Below are 21,300 nucleotides of genomic sequence, written 5' to 3'. Positions count from 1 at the left end.
AGCAGCCATTGTACAGTACATAATGTGGTAAAACAAGCTGAACAAAGTGTTGGAGCTCTGCATGATTTTCTAGGTAAAGGGGCTAAATGGCTTGTTTTCCAGACATCAATAAATATTAATTTATTGCCAATAACAGCTGAAAGGGTATTTTTAAGAGGGAGTAGAAACCCAAATGGAAGTATAAAAACATGCAAAATGTGAATTTTTGCATAATAGATCCCATGTAAGTTAGCATCACCAGATATCCTGTAACTGGTGGTACTTGCTAGAGGAGATGCAGAAATCCACAGATCAATGAGATGATCAACATGTGACCAGAACAAACTTGAACATCTCTGTTCACAGATTTGATTAAAAAAAAAAACACTTCATCAACAAAATGCAATAAGGCTCAAGAGGTAGGGATTTTTTTTTTGTAGGGTACTGTGTATTTTTGATGAAGTGTTGTAAGAATATAGACATTTTCAGGGGCTGCAGTGGTGCAGTTAGTAGGCACCCTGTAGCAAAAAGTCCTGGGTTTAAAACTGTACATGTGTGTTCACTCCCACAGTCCATAAACATAACTGCTATTTCTCCATAAATTGTTCTTGTGCATGATTGTTGTTGCGTTTAATATTTTAACTTCCTGTAACATTTACTTTTGACCACCAGAGGTCCGCCTTTCACAGGAAAAGCTTTGAGACAGCGGCAAGCAGTATCTGTTTGAATCAATTACATCATTCCTAAACTGTAATCCTAAGCAAAGTGAGATCCGAAATTTGTTTAGCCGAATTTATTATTTATTGTTGCTCTGGTTGCATATCAATGGAAGCATTGGTTTAGCATTAAAGGTTATCTACTTGGCGTCATCTTCTCTCTTTCTGAAAAGAGAAGAAACTTGGTGCGTATCAGATAAACTTAGAAAAACAGTTTCTTATTTCGATTAATCGATCTGAGGAATAGCGTCACTGTTTACTCTGCTGCTCCTGTCCTGGAGTGCACAATGTTTTCTCTCCACCCAGTTACTCCAAGCTGCCCCAGTTGTCTCTCCGCCCAGTCGGCGGGGCTGTGCGGGGAGATAAGAGTTCAGGGTGTGCCTGTCTGCTCATGAAGTCCGCCTCTCTCCGTCTGCGCGGCGCAGTTTCTCTTTTGAAAGATGACTAGGCGCTGCGCAGAAGCGAAGCCGCGCTTCGCCTAACTTCCACTCAGTGTGACATTTGTAATTCCTGTGGGCGTTGCTGTTGCCGCTGCACTGGCACAGGGTATTGTTGCTCAACTTTGAGAAGTAAAGTGGGTGGATTTCTTTTCTCGAGCTGAGACGGAATGTGCAGATTCCGCGGCTGTTTCTCGCCTGTATTCCCAGCGGAACATCGTCGTGACTCCGGTCAATCTACAGCGGCTATCAGCGTCATCAGCGACAAGCATGCAGCATGACGTGGAGTTGCACTTGTGCCTCTAACAGGCTGTTTACCTGCGTGGAGACGGGGCAAGGTTCCACGTCGTGTCCGTGCAGGAGCTTCATGAGCTGCGGCCGTGCGTAACGCTGGCTCTCCATGGAGGACCGCTGGACCGGCAATCAACACGTTAAGTGACACTTGAAAGATGATGAACCAAGACCAAGAAGGGATTTCCTTCCCGGTGCCGTCCTTCGGTGCTGGTCCCGACAGGGAGGCTGTCAGCGGGGAACATTCCAGCAGCAACAGCGGCGGAGGTGGAGGAGGCATTCCAGCAGCCGGGACTTTCTGGCAGGATCCGCTGGTTGGAGGCAGCGGACACAGCCCGACCTCCGGGGACAGTCAGGTGGAAACCGGAGGCTTGCTGTCCGCCGGCAAGTCGTGCAAAAGCAGGCCGGTGACGGTGGCTTATGTGGTGAACGGCGAGGCGAGCCAGCAGAATAACGCGGAAAGCATGGCTCTCCAGTGTCTGAAGGACGCCTGCGACAGGGTGGGCAGCAAGCTGGACACGGTGAACTTCAGTAAACTGGACTTTGGGGAGACCACGGTTCTGGACCGCTTTTACAACGCAGGTGAGTCAAATGAAACCCAATGATTCTGCAGCCTGTCCCTTTAAAACTCTCCTAACTTCCTCCAACAAGTATCAGATACACTCCCAAAACAAACTGTTAAAGTTTAACTGGCATTAGTGATTATAAAGATAAAATCATGATGATAGAACAAGTTGCATACATTCTATGGGTGGAAATTATGTAAGTGTAGCAAAAACATACAAACAAATCAAAATATGAGTTCTTGGAATATAAGTTCTTATAACCATGAACTATATTTAATCTCTTTGAGTCCTATTTGCCTGAAAATGAGTAATTATTTTAAATCAACCAGTTGCTAACAAGTCCCGAAAAACAAAATGACATTCTGTGTATGTTTACGTTATGGAATTGCAACCTGCACCATAACATTTGAGTTGATGGAGCAGTCAGTGCTGTAATCGGTACCAATTAGACAATTGATGGTAACATGCCTACTAAAACATAGTGAAATAAGTTGGTTAAATTCAAACCAATTGGATTTATGCTGCTTTGACTCGTTCTTCCACGTTAAAACAGAACAGAATTTATAATCATGTTGTAATAAAGCTTTAAATGTCACTGAAATAAACTTTTAAATTGTTTTCTACTGAGGAGGCAGCGGAACTTTTTCCCAAATAACTACTGCTGTGATGTTCAATGTAACTTAGCATGCAAGCTAGCTTAATTTTTAGCATTAGCGCAGTTGCTAAACTAAAGCTGGTTGGATACTCAAAATCTTACTCCAACTCAACTGTTTCAACCTCAAGTGTTGAAAACTACATGGAAAAACTAACAATGATGATTCAGATTTAAATAATTTTAACCGCTAGTATTCAGAATCCATTTTTACAGTGTATTCATTCCAAATTTGTGTAAAACCTTTTAGATCAATCCTCTAAAATGATTTTTGTCATATATATCTCTGCCCTCCATTACTGTGATTAAATTCCAGTATCTGTGGATCCATAAGGAGATTTAATCCCCTCTGAAGAGTGATTACACCACAAGGGAAAGGAGGAATTTCTGGTTTTGAGCTAAACTTTTCTAATCATTCAAAAGAACAGTGCATCACTGCTGTTCTTAGAAATTGTTTTTGTGTAAGGAGGCATTACTGTGCTCTCCTGGAACCCAGCAGATCGCTGCATGTCTGGGCTTGATGCTGCAACATGCTGAACTGAGTGAAACTCAAAACATCGATTTGGGTTTTTAGATTTTGCACCGCAAGTATCAGGGTTACATTTCCTCTTTCCCTCTTTTAAGCCATGATGTTGCTTTGCTCTGCCGTTACTGCTGTCTGTGCAGCGGTTGGTCTTCTGTACTGATGTAGCGTTACAAACCTCTTAGCAAGAAGATATTGAAGCCGGTATCTTGTTTGAACTGAAAAACGCTTGTGGACAGCATTGACAGGAACACAGCAACCACTGTTTGCATTTTTCACATTCCTGTGTCAGGATGCCTTCTGCAGACACAACAAAGATTAAAAAACGAAGAATGTCTGATTGTGGCAGCTTCTTCAACCCACTCAACAAAACAAACAGAAATACAGAGGAGCAGCCTTGTGTGAATCAAAAAATATGCATTCCTTTTCTCTTTGTTAGAGTAGCAAAAAATGCAAGCAAAATCTTCTGATTGGTTTTTACCTGAATGGTATTTTATTGCATTTCTGGAAGTTATAACTTAACATTATCTTACCATAACACAGTTGTTGTTTATATCTTGTATGTAACAAAAAAAAAAAAAAGACATAGCAGTAGTGTGATGTATACAGTCGAAGGCAGGGTAACGGAGAGTTCAACTAGGTTATTTCTAAGAAATGTTGGGACATAAGCTGGAAATGTTACTGTTTCAGCCAGCAGTTTGAAGACTTTATCTGAAAACTGCGAGAAGATTAAGTGGAAGAAAATAATCTGCAGGTAATAAAAACAATAAGTTGGAACCGGAAGTTTGGCTTTTATGAGAGATAAACGAAGGACTGTTTCTCAGAGAATCATCAGTGTGAAATTTAAAGAAAATAAACAGCAGGTCTGATTACAAATTCATTCACTGCTCTACAAATTGTTTAATTTACTGCGCAAAGCACCAAAACATTTCAGGGGATCATTATTGATCCGATGTCATTGTGTGATATACTGAAAGGTTTTATGTTTTGAATGTGGTTTACATTCTGTTTGATTTATATCTGTCTAAATTTGACATTCGTAGGCCTGTCAATATAACACATTATTCTGGATGGTAAGATTTCCCAGAAGTTATTGCAATAAATTATAATATTGTTGTTTTGAGACCATTAACAACTAATATGATGGTAATAATGATATAATAATGCAAGACCACATTCTCAAGGAGCAATAAACTTTGAATTCCAGTTAATTTAACATTGGAATTAGAAATGAATGTAAAAAATAAACAAAACAACAAATAAAATGAATTATGAAGTCTCTGCAAACAAAATTGTTCTTCAAAAAGAGGCTAGTTGAGACCAAAGCACCAGACTGCAGACTTTTGTCATCCAGTTGTTAGAAAGAGAGAAGAGAAAAATAATAATTTGTGCAAATGGATATTGAGTTTTTCATTGATCATGCGATTAATTGATTAATCGATTTATTACTCATTACGACAGGCCTTCGGTTATCACTGTTGCCTCTGAACAAGATGTCTGTGACTTTTAAAGCCTTTTCTCTGTACTGTTTTTGCGTTTTTCTCTCTGGGTACTCCATCCTGCTCCCACCATCCAAAAACACGTCAGGCTAGCTACCTGGCTGGTTCTTCTGTGTCTCTGTGTTACCCTGTGACGGACAGCTCACAAAATGCACAATTTTCTTCTAAGAGAGTTCAGTGAAATGAGAGGTTTTGCTTCTGATTCATGTAACTGGCTTGTTGTTTGCCACAACATAAGTTCCCTCTCTCATGTTTTGTCTCCATTCTGGGAACTACAGTGGGACATTCTCGCAACAGAAAACAATGAGGGCAGTGCTGTTTTCCCAGAAAAATACTGCTGTGCTCAAACACACTTCATCCCCTTTCTGCTGGTACAAGAGAGTGCAGAGAAAAACAAAGAAACAAAAGAAGTTTAGAGGCAGAGCTCAGCAGATTGAACCAGAATGATTATGTGTAGTGTGTTTGTGAATGGCCTCCTACATGATGCCATCCAACAAAGAGTTAATTTGGCAGAAAGATGCCAGATTCTTGTTGCAGAAGGTCCAGACTTCAAAAACAGGAGAAAAAAACAGAGTAGAAGTAGAAAATATTAAAATCTGACTAACTCTTGTCAAATCATCTACAACCCAACAGACAGTCAGTACAGTCAGCATTCAGTTTGCTTTAAATGTAATAGTTGTATTACAGTAGGGCTGCAACTAATGATTTTTAATTATCGATTATTCTGACGACTAATCAGACAAAAATTACCACATTTTGCATATTTTTCATTAAAAAAACCTCAAGCCTGACTTATAAAAGCTAAATTATGCTAATGCTGCAACTAATGATTATTTTAATTATTGAGTAATCTATTGAATATTCTGGCGATTGGACAAAAATTGCCACATTTTGCATATTTTTAACAACTTGAGCCCTTTTAATGATAGAAATACATTAAAAGGTGCAAATAAACAACATAGTTTCTTTTTAGATAAGAAAATAAACATTTTGTTGATTAAGTTTTGGATTAAATCTGAAAGATTGTTGTTCTTTCAGCATATTAGCTTTTTTTGAGTTTGTACTCCAGTTAACGATTAATCGATTACTAAATTAGTTGACGGTTATTTCGATAATCGATTAATCGTGATTAATCGTGATTAATCCGATTAATTGTTTCTGTCTTATTCCATATCCAGTCTAATCTCTAGTTTTCCTGAAACCACTGTTGTCCCTGTTGTTAGTATTGTTTCCTTTATTTGCAGTTCTAAGGTGTGGTTGAGTTGGGAGAACCCACAGTACCTTTATTTGTATTTACTGACCTTTGAAAGTGCAGGTATTAATTTGCATGTTTGCTGGTGTGTGTGCCGTGAAGATGATGGCGTTAGTTCGGTATGCTTGTCTGCTTTTCCTTCATTTGGGTCTCCTTGGGTTCTCGCTGTGTTTTTAATTAATCCCCCTGACGGATGATCCTGTGAAAGTGAAAAGCTGCTGAGGTGGCAGCGCTGCAGGAACTAGAAAGCAAAATGGTCAGAATATTAGAAAATATATTTCTTCAAAGTGTAATTACTATCAGTCTCATTGCTATCTGAAATGAGTTTAATCAGAACTTGAAAACAACATAAAAATTAACATTGAGGCCAAAGATGTAAGAAAACAACGTCTTTAGAAATCAGAAGTATGTTGTTTCACTTCATCTCTTTTTCTTTTCTTAAGCTAATCAGCTGATTTTAGTTATTTTCCCAAAGACGGGATAAACACACCCGCATTACATCACCTACTTTTTCAGGAATGCTTCGGGTTATCACTCTTATTGGTCATTGTAGGACAGGCTGGATAATGATTACATTAATCATATACAGGAATTACAGGAACTCGAAGAGATTTCACAATTGTTACTGCAGACACTATATAACAATTAATTGATTTACTAAGTTAGTTGATGATTATTTCGATAACCGATTAATCGTGATTAATCGTTTCAGCCCTGCTTCCTGAGCTTGCTTTAGCATATTCAGGTCTCAATGTAGTATTCTTCATTTGTTATAAACATTCCTTCTTTTTTAAAGAGTCCTAAGGAAAAAAGAAAAAATGCATTAAAACTCTCTCTGGACTTATCAGGAGGTGGGCTGTCAGCTTCTTTAGAAAAAAACAGTGGAGAGTGAACAAGAACTGACTCACATCAAGTTTAGTATCTCGTTAAGGCTCCCCCGTGTTTTGAATACCTCTAAGATCTGTAAGATTTCTCTTTTTGCATGATGTGTTTGTGATTTGTTTTGGAGACCACGGTGAGGTGCATCTGCAGAGTGCTGTTTGCTTTTCACAGCCTCAACAACTCTCACTGCATTGTCATTTTCTAGGCTGAAAGATGTTAAGCTGCACGCAGCAGGTCCACAAAGGCACAGAAGTGTCCTATTATAACTGTGTTCAGGCTCCAGCAGAGGTGTGTTGGCACATTTGTGCTTCTTTCTCACACAATGTGCAGCTTTTGTCTGCTTTGTTTGTGTGCTGGGTGACAGAAAGAGGTGACAAAAATGTAAAATATGCAAAAATATAAAGGAGTTTTTATTCAAACCATATATTTAATGTTTGTTAAATTGTATTATTCAAAAGAGTCTGAATTATATAAGAACAGCAGGTCAGTAAGGTGCTATTCTGTCTCTCAGCTGCACAATTAAACATTTATTTCTTTTGTCTGCTTTATATTAGATTACTTTCCAGGAATGCGCCGCATACCATTTCTAAATCAGAATAAATTGTTGACTGGAACCACAATAGTCCTTTGTGTTAAATGCTAATATGTTCTTGATTTATGCTTCTGCTCTGATTAGTTTAACATTTTGACTTTACTGAATTACTTTTCTTTATTGTCTTAAACTTGTAAAATAGTTTTTTCTTGTATTGAGAAAATTCTCACGATTGAAGTGACCCAGAAGAATCTCAGTGGCGGCTGTGATAATAGTCTGGATTCTTTAAATTCCTGGATAGGTGGAAGAGGCGTCGGCTTTTTCTGCTGCTGCCAACAGAGGAAAAACTGGAGCATCTGCCATTAAAGTAACGTCTGCTACACTTTTACAGTTTTTCTGTTACACAGGCGAAACATCTTCAATATAACAATATGTCCAGTTACTTTCATTTAAAACTCTATAAAGACCTAAAAAAGTGGAATTTCTTTCCTACTAAAAGTTTTATAACAAAATGTGGGTTTATTGCAGCTGATGTCGTCATTGCAATTTTAAAAATATATTGCCTAATGTATATCGCTGCCTAAAAATGGATACAAAATTGTTTTGAATGTTATTGATGACGTGAGGAAGGTGCAATACAATCACAATACTGATGTAGACCATGTTTTTATGAGCTCCACATTGATCTTAACGTCAATTTAATAGCACATTGTGCCTTCTTATAGACAAACACTTGATCCGAAAAGACTATAAAGTGACACAACTAGGGTTGTTGTAAACTATTATTTTAGTAATTGAGTATTCTATCGCTTATTCTGGTGATTAATTGAGTAATCGGAGGAAAGAAATTAAAATTTTTTTTGGCAAGTTCTACCATAACAACAGTACTAATACTGGATAGCAGCACCTGCACGAATTTCATATTTTTACATCCCTACATTTACTTTTCTGTAGTTTAGAAAATCAACCTGTAACATCAGTAGCTCACTTTTTTAGTTAACCTGAAAAAAAAATTATACACAAATCAGAATTTATATTCAATTTAATAATAAAGAGGCAGGCTGACAGACATTTGTAAAAAGGTACTTCAGTTCTTAGTTCATGTATTCATCTTCAGTCAAGATGAACCAGGACGTGCTCCTCCACCCATTTGTTGAGTTTATTATGGTTAAAGCTAAACTTATGTTGAGCATAAACTACAGCACAGCCGTCCGCAGAGTTCAGTCTATCCGCTCACCTTTATAAAAGCACCCGCCGCGCTTTTCACCGCCACCAGGCAGCAGCTCCGGTAGGAGAGACGCTGCCATACTCCAGGCATCGCACATTAACATCTATCAATAAAATTGGATGTTACGCTGTTAACACTTAGCTTTCATCAACAACTCAGGGCAGCAGTGAGAGCGTTGCGCCACATAATCATCCGACCTGAGTATGATGCGCTAAGTAATTAAACATCATTTAACGAATCTTTGAGACAGATAATTTTCCTCGAGGAATTTTACTAATCAAGATACTCGAATCGTTCGAGGAATCGTTTTAGCCCTAGACAAAACACATGAAGTGTATAAAGTTCCTCATTTTGCTTTCATATAACAATATTTTTAAACGGCTCTACTTTATTTTCTTCAAGAACTTCCACTGTGTGATTCTTGAATTTGTTTTTAGATCTTCTCTTTTTTTTAAATATGTGGATTTCTGTTTTTTTTTTCATGGTTTCATTCCATTTTTAAGTAAAGTCAAGGAGAAGAATCAGAGTTTTGTTCTTCTGTGCATTTTCCAATTTACCTCACAAATGGAGGTTAGTTCAGTTTTGAGTGCAAGCAAAGTTCAAGTTGCAGCAAATAAACACTGCTTTGAAAAAGCCAAAAAGGTCATAAAGCTAAAGTTTCATGTTTGAATGGAACGTCAGCTGAACTGAATGAAACAGCAACTGTGACTTATTTATTTTATATATTTTAACTTACCAACCATCAAACTGTATTTTTTTCTGTATTTGTTTTTTATTTTTCTATTTTTGAATCTTTGCTTGTTTTCTTTCATGCTTTTAGTCCTCTGCCAAGTTGAAATAATTCAATTGAACAATGAAGATAATAAAATTGAATAGAATATAATAAATTGAATTTATAAAGTTATTACTTACTTGCAAGTCAGCGTGAATATAATATTTGTCTATTGCATCATCATTCTCACAAAATCCTTGATTTATTTCACAAAAAACGTAAAAGTCCTGGATACAAACTGTTTGATATGTTATTATATCATGTATGACAAAAATATATTTATATATTGTACATATTGCTAAATCAAGTAAAAATAAAAAGTACGTTGTAGTAAAACTACAACTTGAACTTCGCTTGCACTCCTAAAAGTAAGTTTGTTCCATGCAAAGTTGCATTAAAAGTCCAATAAAAGTGTCATTAATGGACTTTTAATGAAACTTTGCATTAAAAGTGGCGTTATTTACCGAATGACACAACATTCATGAAGACTCCTTCAGGTTTATAACAGATGTTATGTCATGTTTATGTCTTATGTGCCCCTTCAAATAAAGTGTTCTTGTACGTTTTTCTATCTTCAACTTTTTAGTGGAAGTAACCGAGACACAGTGAAACTATGTTTATTATAGTCACAGACATGAATTCAGTTTCCCTGAAACGCAGGCAGGAAGTGAATCAAGCAGGGATGTCAAAGCGGCTTGAACAGCAGCGCATGTTTTTCCTTCTCCGTTTGTCAGGAATGGATGAATTCACATTCTGTTCTCTGCCATTTCCCCCCTGGGGGCCAAGGCGCGGTACCGCCGCTTGTTGCCTCATGGAGGTTTTACAAAGTGGAGCAGAGGTGAAAGGGAGCCAGGCTGGACTCGCTTCCTGCAACATGTTTTATTCTGTTTTCTGGGTCAGTTCTTTCCAAAACACTTGTATCTAAAAATAAAGATTGCATTTAGCTCTCTGCTGGGCAGGACACTGAAACTACAGAATAGTCATCGGCTTGAATTCCCCCACAGTCCTGAGGGAAAAGGGATTAATTTGCTTAGACTAGAGGATCTATGAGAGCTACGTTTTTCTTTTTCTGCTTTGGTTTTGCTTTTTTTTTATGGTTTCTTTCTCTATAACGTTGATTTAAAGCTCAGTGTAGACCTGGAGAAAATTTCCTCCCAACCTTTTCACATAAAACCTGCACAGTTTTCAAACAAAGCTTTCCTGATGACAAATTGGCAAACATGAAAAGATCAATAAAAATTCCAATCCACATGAGTTATGGTGGCAAACACCTAGCGGCTTGTTTTTGCCTGAAACACTCTTTTGTTTCCAACATTAACAGTTAAAGCAAGTAAAAAGTTAACACAATTAAGTTCCAAAGAAGAAGGAAAAACATCAAATTAATGTCCGTATTGCTGGATGAAAGAAGGAGCTTGAAGTGGGTTTCCTTCCAGAACGGAAACCATCGAGTGCACAGCGTTCCTAATCAGCGCCAAATTTCCAGGAACAGCAGGCACAGAAAAAATTTGGTTGGATTATTTCTGCATGTTTCCGCAGGTTATAGGGATTTCGCCATGGCTGTTACCAAAACACCTGCTGGATTTGAACTGCAAACACATGCAGTGTTTTAGATAAAAATATACAGAAGTGGTTTTCTTTCACTCTGATTAACAACTAAAGGCATCAAACAGGAGATGAAATCCAATATTTCCCTCACACTGCAAAAACACCAAATCTTACCAAGTATTTTTAATCTTGTTTCTAGTGCAAATATCTTGAAATAATTCACAACTAACTCACAAGTTTCTCTTCAGCAAGATATAGAGGCTTGTTTTAAGTCAGTAGTTCCTTAATATTGATGAAAAAGTTCTAGTTCCATTGGGAGAAACATTTACTTCTGACAAGACAATTTCCCCATGTTATAAGTTAATTTATCTGCCAATAGAACAAGTACTTTTCATTAATATTGAGAAATTATTTACTTAAAGCAAGCCTCTATATCTTGCTGACAAGCTACTTTTAAATTAGATTTGGTTTATTTGAAGGTTATTAAGCTTTTTGTACTGGAAACTAGACAAGAAATATTTGGTGTTTTTGCCGTGAAACTCTCCCACTTTTGTAACTGGATAAGTAAAAACGGTCACATATTTTCTGTTCCTGGAAGTTCTGCAGCGATCCTGGAGGTTGGGCTCTCGAAAGTTTCCTTTTTGGGTTAAGAGAAACTTCCCTTCGGTGGGAAATGATGTGAAGTGGAGCCCTGGGACGCTTCTCCGTCCTCGTCTTTCTTCTTCTCTCTGTGTGGGAAAATCTCTCTCTGCTAACACAAACCTCGCTATCCATTAGAGATGAGGGAGAAATCACACACTGACGGCTTCACTCACATCATTTACAGCAGTTTCCGTACTCCCTCTCCATGGTTACGGCGTCTTGTTATGCAGTTGATTGTAACAAGGGCTTTATTTACCTACTGTACCACGAGTGAAGCTGAGGTTTCCCCGGTTTAAAAAAAAAAAAAAAGCAGGCCTACACATCTGGCTCTTGAGAACAATGTAAACACTGTAGAGTCGAATGTAATTGCAAGAGCTTTTAGCATTATGTATTGACATTTTGATAACATAAAAGGTTGTTAGGGTGCGATACGGGCACATAGCAACACACGAGATGAACTCCGTTTCTCGGCAAATCCAGCATGTTTTATGAAAAATCACAGCATCTGCTACTCTGCATATTTTTCTTTTTCTTACTACAGTGAAAAGGTATTTAGTCAGCCACCAACTGTGCAAGTTAAAACGATGAGGCCTCAAGTATGAGAGACAAAACGAGAAAGTAGACGTTGCAGGTCAGAGCCAGAAATGTTCTAATTTCCAAATACAGACAATGTGATTTTTCTGGATACTTTTTCTCAGTTTGTCTCTCATAGTTGAAGTTTTTCATCTTTTTAAGTGGACAAGTTGCACAGACTAAATGCTTTTGTTCCCCCACTGCATATCTATTTTAAATTCTGTTTTTATATTTGTTATATTAACGGCAATTTTCCAGTCTGTGAATCTGTTTACTGGCAAAGGGAATGAAGTGACTCTTGATTCTGAACTGCATGCACAGTTTAAGCAAATCCTACAAACGTTTTGAAATTGTTTCATCTTGCAGGTTCGGCTTTCTAAATTTCAAAATTCAGCCGAGTTGCAGTGATTGGTCAGAAAAGAAGAAAATACTGAAAACATTAAGGTGATTGGTTGGCATGTCGCAGTAAGCAGAAAATCAGTGAATTATAAAATTACAATGGTTTTTCACTTTTCTCTCCCTTTCTACCAAAAACTGGTAAAAATCTTGAATCTGGTTCTTTGGTCTCAACTCTTTTTGTAGGGAAAATTCATTTTTGTTTGTTTATTTTAGATATTTAAAAATGTTTTCCAGCTCCAGTGTTAAATGTTTGTTAGAATTTAAGGTTTATAGATGAGATTGTGTTCTTGCATTATTATACAGTTATCATTATATTACTTAAAAATGGTCTCAAAACAAGAATATTATCGATCCAACAAATTGTGTTATTGTGACAGGAAGTGATTGGCCAGATTTGAGAAAATTGGAAATAATGCAGCATTTGAACTTCCTAGAGAGACAGATGTACCAGGCAGTTGCACTAAATATCAGCTTTTATTGCTTTAAGGAAGTTTGAGCTTCTTCACAAACACCAGTCTGTGTTTGTCATTTATGCGTCAGGATAAAAATGAATTGCAGGAGGCGACCAGGCAAATATTCAATCAGTTTCCAGCTTGTTGTTGTGTGACCAGAATATGAATCAGCAGCTCTGAACCTGATTTTAAATCCCTCCTTCTGTCCCAGAAAAGAATGTAATCCTCCTTTCACAGGAAAAGAGTGAGTCACTTCTGGGTGAAAAGGTTAAGTAACCCAGAGACTTCCTCTCTAGTGTCTGGAAACTTTTTAAACAATGAAAATGTAGCTCAGCCATGAAGTGAAATACTTCTTCATTTTCAACAATCAAGTCCATTTTTGCAGCTGTGTTCAGCTGGTAAGTATTAAAATGGTCAATATTAACAATTGGATTAATATTATTATCCAATAATATTATATTGGATAATATAATTACAAATCAAATCAAACTATTTGTAAAAAAACATTAAGGACTTTTACAGCATCTCCAGTAAATAACCGTAAAAACACCCATTAGTGGCATATTTAGCTTTTAGGCAGGTTTAGCTTTTCAACAGCTGCATTTTATTAATAAACTTTCCTTGAGGGACTAATAAAGCTCATTTAGAAACCAGCTGGCAGAAACAGACGGGTGTGAAAATCCATTTTGAAGAGATTAAAGTGTTTTGAAAGTTTTAAAGTTCTCATTATTTTTGATGAGGCTCAAAGCAAAACCTTTTTATTTTAATCTGTATCCAACAAATGCAGATTAAATCATTTTTGCAGATCTTGGGGGGGAAAACTTTTGTTCTTGGATCTATTTTTTTATACTAATTTTAAAATTGATATATCGCCCTGGTACAGGAGATGGTATTTTAATACACTCCTAAATATGTAGCTGTAAGGTCAAAGGTTGAGAATTTTACTCCAATGCTTGAATATGATGTAATGTATGCTTTAAGTTTCCTGCTGCAGATTTGATCATCAGCAGTTCAGCACAAAGCTTTGAAATTCAAACAGGAAGCAGGTTCTCGTTTTGGCCTCTGATGATCAGTTCCTCATCATCAGCCTCATCTTTCTCCCCAGCTTTACAAAAAGCTGCCTCCATTTCCATTTTCATTAGCAGCTAAGTGGGCAGAGGACCGGATAGAAAGGACTTTTAAGGTCTGCGGTTCAGCGCAGTGATGTCTGATATCAGGAGGCTTGTGTTTTCTCTGAACGATCAGATCTGCGTATCAGGACGCCCATTCTCTGATTAAAACCAAGTTAGCTTCAACCTTAATCCTCTCTGGGAACAATTAATGATTAACATCTTCTTTTGGCTCAAAGCAATCACAATCAGAACTGGACTGGAGACGGGATTTCATCAGAAAAGCTCAAAGTTGAAACAGTTTCACCTCTTATCTTCTTCAAAACCTCGATAATCCTGAACAAACACATAGAAAAAGGTCGTTTATCTTCGCCCGTAAGCCGCCTTATGCAGACAAGATGCGACTGAATGCCAACAAGCAGCACAGGTTGCCTGCTGAATAAAAGATAAGCTTGTCTCACTTCTCCGCTGGCAGCTAACCCCATCAATATTACATCTGAAGGGGAGTATTGCAAACAAGCTGTTGAGACGGAAACGATGCAATAAACTCGGCTTTATTTTCACTCAGAAAACAAAACGCAGCAAAATCCGAGGGGGGAAACTTTCTTATGCACGCGAAAATGTTTCCTGTTGAGACAGAACGAATACAAACGATGAAAATCCAAATTTCTCAGCCAGAACCACAACAGATGTGATGTAATAACGCTGCTGCCGCATTTTTAATAAAGAGGAAATCATTGGAAAATCACAAACTGACGTCATGACTCTGAAACACACATTTCTGAGTCTTGTGTCATTTGCAACTTTGTAACATCTGTTGAAAATGATGCTGAGCAAATAAATTATTTACAATGAGATCATTCTAACGATGTGCATTTATTGTATCGTTTATTATTTATCATGATAAATTTCAATTCATCGTCTCAGTAAAATCCAATTAACGATGTTAGAAAACCTCTAAAACCATCTGCATTGTTGAGCTGAATTGTGTAAATTCTCCTAAACAAGTTTTATCATGTCTGTTTTTCAATCAAAATAATTGCTACTAATTGGTTTTACACCAGTTAATGAAACAAAATCAGACCCACTGCCAGGAATCTGAGCGACTGCCGTCTTTAATGACTTTAAAGAAAAATAATTGAGAGGTTTGACCAAACATAAGCCATGTGATTTTCTTTCCCCACCGTCAACTGATCTATATTCAGCATTTATAGGAGAATATTCTTGATTTCAAGGAGAAGAACTGAAGATCTCTCACAGAGTGATTTGGCTGCACAGCCTCCAATTATTCCTGGAGAGCAGCCGTGATTGCTCAGCAGAGCTGAACGCATGACAGTAAAACATCAGAACCACCAACATAATGTTGACAGAAGGCTGCATAAAGCCTTCAGCAGAGTAACGGGTCACATGTCCTCCTCTCAGCTGATGCTGGAGTCAAAAACAGACCAGCAATGTGACACATTTTGGTGATTTCCAATCACTGTTATGTCTCTCTGCAGGAATGTGTTGAAGGTTTTTCTTGGTAATGGAAAACTGAAGAGATTAAATGCAGAAAAGGCAAAAGAGAGAGAGATGGATTTATTTTAGACTTCTCTGGAGAGGATTAACTCCTTGAACCTTCATCTTGAAGCCAGTAATACTGGCTAGTACTTGATTATTTTGACGATTAATCGGATTTAAAAAATGGACACATTCTACATATTTGTCATTTAGCCACTTAGCCCTTTTTTTTGCACAATATTAGAAACACATAAAAAGATGCAAATAAGCAAATAATTCAGTTCATTTAACAGGAAAATAAACATTTTATTTCCTAAAATGCAATTAAATAGCAGTCCTTTAGTGATTATTTGTAGCAAAGATGCACCTGTAGCTAATTAATTACTTAGCAAAAAGTGCTTAAAGTAACAAAAGGCCCTAAATCTGTTTTTTCTGAAAGGAGCTCAAAACTGAATTCTAAATATCTAATGATGTAGTGAGCATGTTTTGTATAGGCCATAAATTTAACCTAACCTGTTAAGCTGTTTACATTAAACAGCTTAATTATAATCATAAAAAGTTGCATCCATCCAAGTTGATTCTCTAAAATTATGGAAAAAACGACGAAAGCACTAGAAATCACTAAACATTTTTTAATCTGAAGGAATTTTGTCCTTCATATATTAAATATTTTATGCTTTTCAGTATTTATTTTAGACAAACTCAATATTTTCAGTCTTGGTATTAGCCGGTAGCTTGTCAAGTAGCGTTGCGGCTACTTTCTACGCAGACGTGTAGATGTCAGTCATACTAAGCAGTAGTATGACTGACATACTACTAAACTGACATACTAAATTTTCCTTTATGTAAAAAAAAAATTGTTTGGGGTTGCTTTATGAGCTTTTTTGTGATTTTGTGAACTGAAGAGCTGATGGGTCGCCCGGTTGGCCGACCGTGACATGTGCTGCACTCTTCCTGAGCATCGCGCTAAAACTGCGGGTTGAACAGTTAAATCTAGGTGAAACACTACCAAAAGAGAAGAAATGAAGCAGATATTGTTGCTTCACTTTCTCCTCTCAGACTTAGGAGCAGGTCCACTGTTTTTGTGGGTCATACGCGTTAAGTGCACGTAGCCTGTATTTGTGTGGTTTAGGTTTGTGCAGGCACTTTATGCACGTTGGAGATGTGGTTGTGCTCTTGTGGGTCCGGTGCAGTGACAGTGTTGTGCGTACCCTCCGATAATATCCTGCAGGCACCCCTGATGCTATTTGTCTACTTTTTAGAACTCATGGAAACCATTTTGATAACAGAAAACATTGACAGACTCCCGATGTCAATTTTACTTAAATTGACCTGAAGTGGGTCTGCTCTGAAAATATCTGCTGAATTTGTGCCAGAAGGAGCTGGAGAGTTGGAAACTGGCTCCTTTGACTTTGCAGGAGCGTAACCGTGTGAGTTTGTGACATCATCCACCTCTTTCCTTTATGGATGCAACTAATGACCACCAGCATGTTTGTTTTACAAGTTAGTAGGCATTTAACCTCTAATATGTTTAATTAAAGAAGAGCGTCAAACTGTTCCATGTGTTTTTATTTACGACCTCATTAACTCCATGATCCTAAAAAAGATGCTTTTCCAGAGGAGACTGCTTTGCTGACAATGGATATTTAGTTTTTTCCCCCAGAATGAGAACTCTCCATCCTTTTACCAGAATCCTGCTGGTGACATGTGGCAGTAGTTGGGGAAATCTCACTGCACTGCATGCATTTATATACAGGATATATGAAACGTAGAACCAAGCCGATCAGCATTGGTATTACAGTCAATTAGAAAATTGCATGGACTCCTAACGTTACACTTGTCCCTGTTTTTCATCATTAGACATAGCTGTTGTGGAGATGACAGATGCTTTCCGCCAGCCCTCGCTCTTCTACCATCTGGGAGTCAGAGAGAGCTTCAGCATGGCCAACAACATCATCCTGTACTGCGACACTAACTCAGAGTCTCTCCAGTCTCTGCAGGTAAGCCGCCCTGTTTGCAACGCTCCACCGCCCATTACAAACTACATCCAGGTTCAGGCTGCAGGTGCATGTGGCACAGATACAATGAAAAACTTTATTTCACTGAAACTAACAATTATTTTTGTGTTCTGGTGATTAATCAGATTTTTAAATAATTGGTAAATTCTTAATCCAAGCCTTTTTTATGCAATATTAGATGCATTAAGAGATGCAAATACACAAATAATTAATTTTTCTTTTAATATGAAAATAGACATTTTATTGCCTAAAATGCAACAAAATGTCTGTAGCAAATGATGCATTTGCAGCTAAAAAAATAAAATTTCTGCTTGACTTGGCAGCAATACATTGTAGGACTGATTTTTGGATTAACCAGTTAATAATCTTATTACTTTATTGTCACATTATGATGACTTTATTCTTTATTGTCATAATATTACAACTATATTCTCATTCTATAGACTTTATTCTTGTATGAGTTTGTTCTCATTTTTTTATTTACTTGCACATGGATGGTTTTAAAGTGAAATAATTACACTTTCATTTCGCTGATAAGCCGTTAATCTTTTTAATCATGTTTTAATATCTTCATTTTTCTGCAGCTTCTGCTGTGATTTTTATTTCTTTCATTTAACTTGGACAGGTTCCTACCTGAAGTTTTTATTCGGAGAGAAAATCTGGTCGTTTGCATTAAGTTTGAACCTTTTCTCACATTTCGTCACATTAGAACCACAAACTTTAATAGTTCTTGTTGCAAACCAACAAAGAAGGAAATAACTGTGAAAACAGAAACGGTGCTAGTTTCATTAACCGTCCTTCATTAACTATAAACATACAACCAAAACTATGATGAAATAATTTAGTTCTAAGTGTTTTTTTGTGGTCTAGTCCAAGTCCAAACCTAATTCCAACTGAGAATCTGTGTTAAGACCCAAAAACTGCTTAGCACAGATTCTCATTTTTTTTGCTCGTATTTCAGGAGATGATTTACCAGTTTGACTGAGATTAAGTAATTTCTGCACGTTTAATCCAGAAGACTTAAATATCTCTGTTGTTTTGTGGTTTCAATAGAATAAATGTAAAAAAGATGAGCCACTCCAGGGTATTTTTGAATCTCTGATTAGTTGTGTTGGAGCATGATGATTAAAATGAGCTGTTTTCAAACATTTGTTGCACTTGTTAACACAGGAGATGATACATTTGTGCCAAAATTATCTTTAGACATGAAGATAGCACAATGCTGTTATTTAATGTTGAAAATTACTGGAAGAATAATTCAGAATAGTAATTTTTCCAAACGGAAAACTCAAATATGCATGCTAGAGGGATCAGTTTTAACATTTCGTACTGGAGAACGTTTAGTTCAGCATTTAATTTAGCATATGGGGCCGCTATTTGTTATATTTTTAAACTAACAGCTTTGATTGGTTTAACCCAGCAGGTGTGATAGCAGTAAATTATCCCTGGGAGAAAATGTTCCTGTCCAGCCTCTAAACATTTTCTTTGCTCTTATTTCAGGAGATAATTTGCCAGAAGAACACTGTAAGTACATAAAGCTTTTTCCCCCCGTCTCCTTCGTTTTTCACACATTACTCACCCGTTTCTCACACATATTATGTTGTGTAAAGAACATGCTGGTTTATGAACGGAGCACCGAAAGCCTTATGCTTCTGTTCTCAGCGTTATAAAGGTTTGCACTCTTGCAGCAAACTGTGGTTGAGGAGCTGTGATAATTGTTTGGTGAAATATAAAAAAAAGCCTCTTCTTTCACTTTCAAGATGCTTTTTCCCCACATGACAGCTGCTTCGTGTGATTCACCACACATGGTGCATGAAACAGCTCAGGCACTTTGAGAATTTGGTTTGCAAAAAACGGCAGCAACATTCAAATAAGGTGGTTCCTTAAAACTGAGGAAATCCTGTTTTTAACAGGCAGATTGGACTGTAACCTCTGCACAAAATCTAATTTGCATACAGATTCTGATGCAGATATATCTCATTCTTAACCTTTATCGCTTTTTGCAAAAACCGAGGCAACAGATAAAGCTTCCTACTTTGCTACACCAACACATTTTGCCTGATAAATGTTGACTGATGTGAGTTATAAATGCTGAGATTTTCAGTGGACAGAGTTGACCCTGAGCTGCATGAGAAGCTCTGTTCTCCGACTCCTGCAGAGTGAAAAGTGCTGATTATCTCAGAATCAGAGTGTGAACTCATTCATGTCACCCACTGTCATTTGTTCTCCCTACTTCCTGTAAGACGCCGGCCTCTGAACTCCAGCAACCCCCTCTTATCTCATCCTGCTGCTCATAAAAACACAGTTAAAGTGCAATTCTGTAACAGCAGACATTGATGCTTTCACTGCAGAAAAACTAAATGATACCAAGTGATTTTGGTGTAGTTTCTAGTGCAAATATCTTGGTACACTTGAAGTAAGTCAAAACTAACTTATGGTAAGGTGCGGTAGTTTAATTTATATGGCACATTTCCAGCAAAGGCAATTCAAAGTGCTGTATAAGTAACTTATAAAAATATCTTGTTATAAATTAATCTGCTAGTGGAATATTAATGAATTATTTACTTAAAACAAGCTCCCATTTCTTGCTGAAACATTTTTTGTAAGTTAGTTTTGTCTTTTTTTAAGGGTACTAAGATATTTGCACCAGAAACTAGACCAAAATATTTGGTAAAATTTTGTTTTTGCAGTGTTATTTTTCCAATTTTTTATGCACACTCGTCACATATAACATCAACAGTGACGTAACTTTTTCATATTATTTTTACATTTCTCTCAAGAATAAAAACATTTCATAGGAGTAGAAAGGAGATCCGTTCTTGTCTGAGTGCAACCAGCCACAAAACACAGCTGTATGATTGTACTGTGATTTATTTTCAAGATGTTTTTTATTTTCAAACTCATTCTTGAGACGTTTTCACACCTGATCATCCAGTTGACTGACCAAAACCGACCAAAATTTCAATTTTTTGTTACATTTTCACGCTGCACTGTCAAATGATCCAAACTAACTGTAAGACCTGTATATTAACATAAATGGGATCAATCTGAATTGTCAGTATAAAACACTGAAATCACACACAAAAAAAATGTTGTCTTTAATATTCTGAGTGCATAAAATACTCTGTAGATGTTTCACTGGATTTCTATCTAAAGCTTGAGTCACAAACTGTCTGAAATGTGATATTTTTAACTGCCTGCCATCATAATTAAAACCCAGGTAATTGTACAGCGATTTCCAGCAGCTTTATTTCCAAGTACACTCACTGTGTTTTACAAACTACCAAAGATTTAATGCTTGTGTGGAATAAACAAGGGATTCTCTGAGTTAACAGGCTGTTCACATGCCTCCTACGGTTTTTTTTTTAAATTGTTATGTTGTGTTTTAATGTACAGCACTTTGTATCAGCTGTGGTTGTTTTAAAGTGCTTTATAAATAAAGTTGGTATGGTATCTAAAATTAATGAATTCATTAGAAAATATGTAAGTTGACCTTAAATATGTTAAAATTGACAGGACAATTTTATCATATATATTCTTTGTTGTTTATGAACCATTGCTAGCTGGCTTGGTAACGTTTATCGGTTTATCATTGGTGGATGCATAAAAAGGTGGATTAAGTTTATGCTCAATACAAAAGAGTCTCATTTAGTCTTATTCCTTTCAGAATTAGCTTTTTTAGTGCCTTTTATCACTTTAAATCCTAATAAGCTGCCTGGTTCCATGCATTGCA

At 37.0% G+C, this 21,300-nt stretch overlaps 1 protein-coding gene across 1 annotated transcript in view; it reads left to right on the top strand.

Moving 5' to 3' along the window:
- The first annotated feature begins 454 nt into the window (after positions 1 to 454).
- Positions 455 to 21,300, top strand: part of map3k5 (mitogen-activated protein kinase kinase kinase 5) — a 75,017-nt gene continuing 54,171 nt past the window's right edge. Inside the window, exons 1-3 of the mRNA XM_015041746.1 lie at positions 455 to 2,005; positions 17,410 to 17,549; positions 19,068 to 19,091. Coding sequence (XP_014897232.1) covers positions 1,582 to 2,005; positions 17,410 to 17,549; positions 19,068 to 19,091 — 588 coding nt within the window. The 5' untranslated portion in view covers positions 455 to 1,581. The remainder of the gene's footprint in view (positions 2,006 to 17,409; positions 17,550 to 19,067; positions 19,092 to 21,300) is intronic.

The sequence above is a fragment of the Poecilia latipinna genome, unplaced genomic scaffold, assembly GCF_001443285.1.
Source record: "Poecilia latipinna isolate Pla-1442-1.1 unplaced genomic scaffold, P_latipinna-1.0 Scaffold567, whole genome shotgun sequence".
NCBI classification, from domain to species: domain Eukaryota; kingdom Metazoa; phylum Chordata; class Actinopteri; order Cyprinodontiformes; family Poeciliidae; genus Poecilia; species Poecilia latipinna.
The sequence above is the reverse complement of the archived record's forward strand: the minus strand, read 5'-3'. Positions and strand labels throughout refer to the sequence as shown.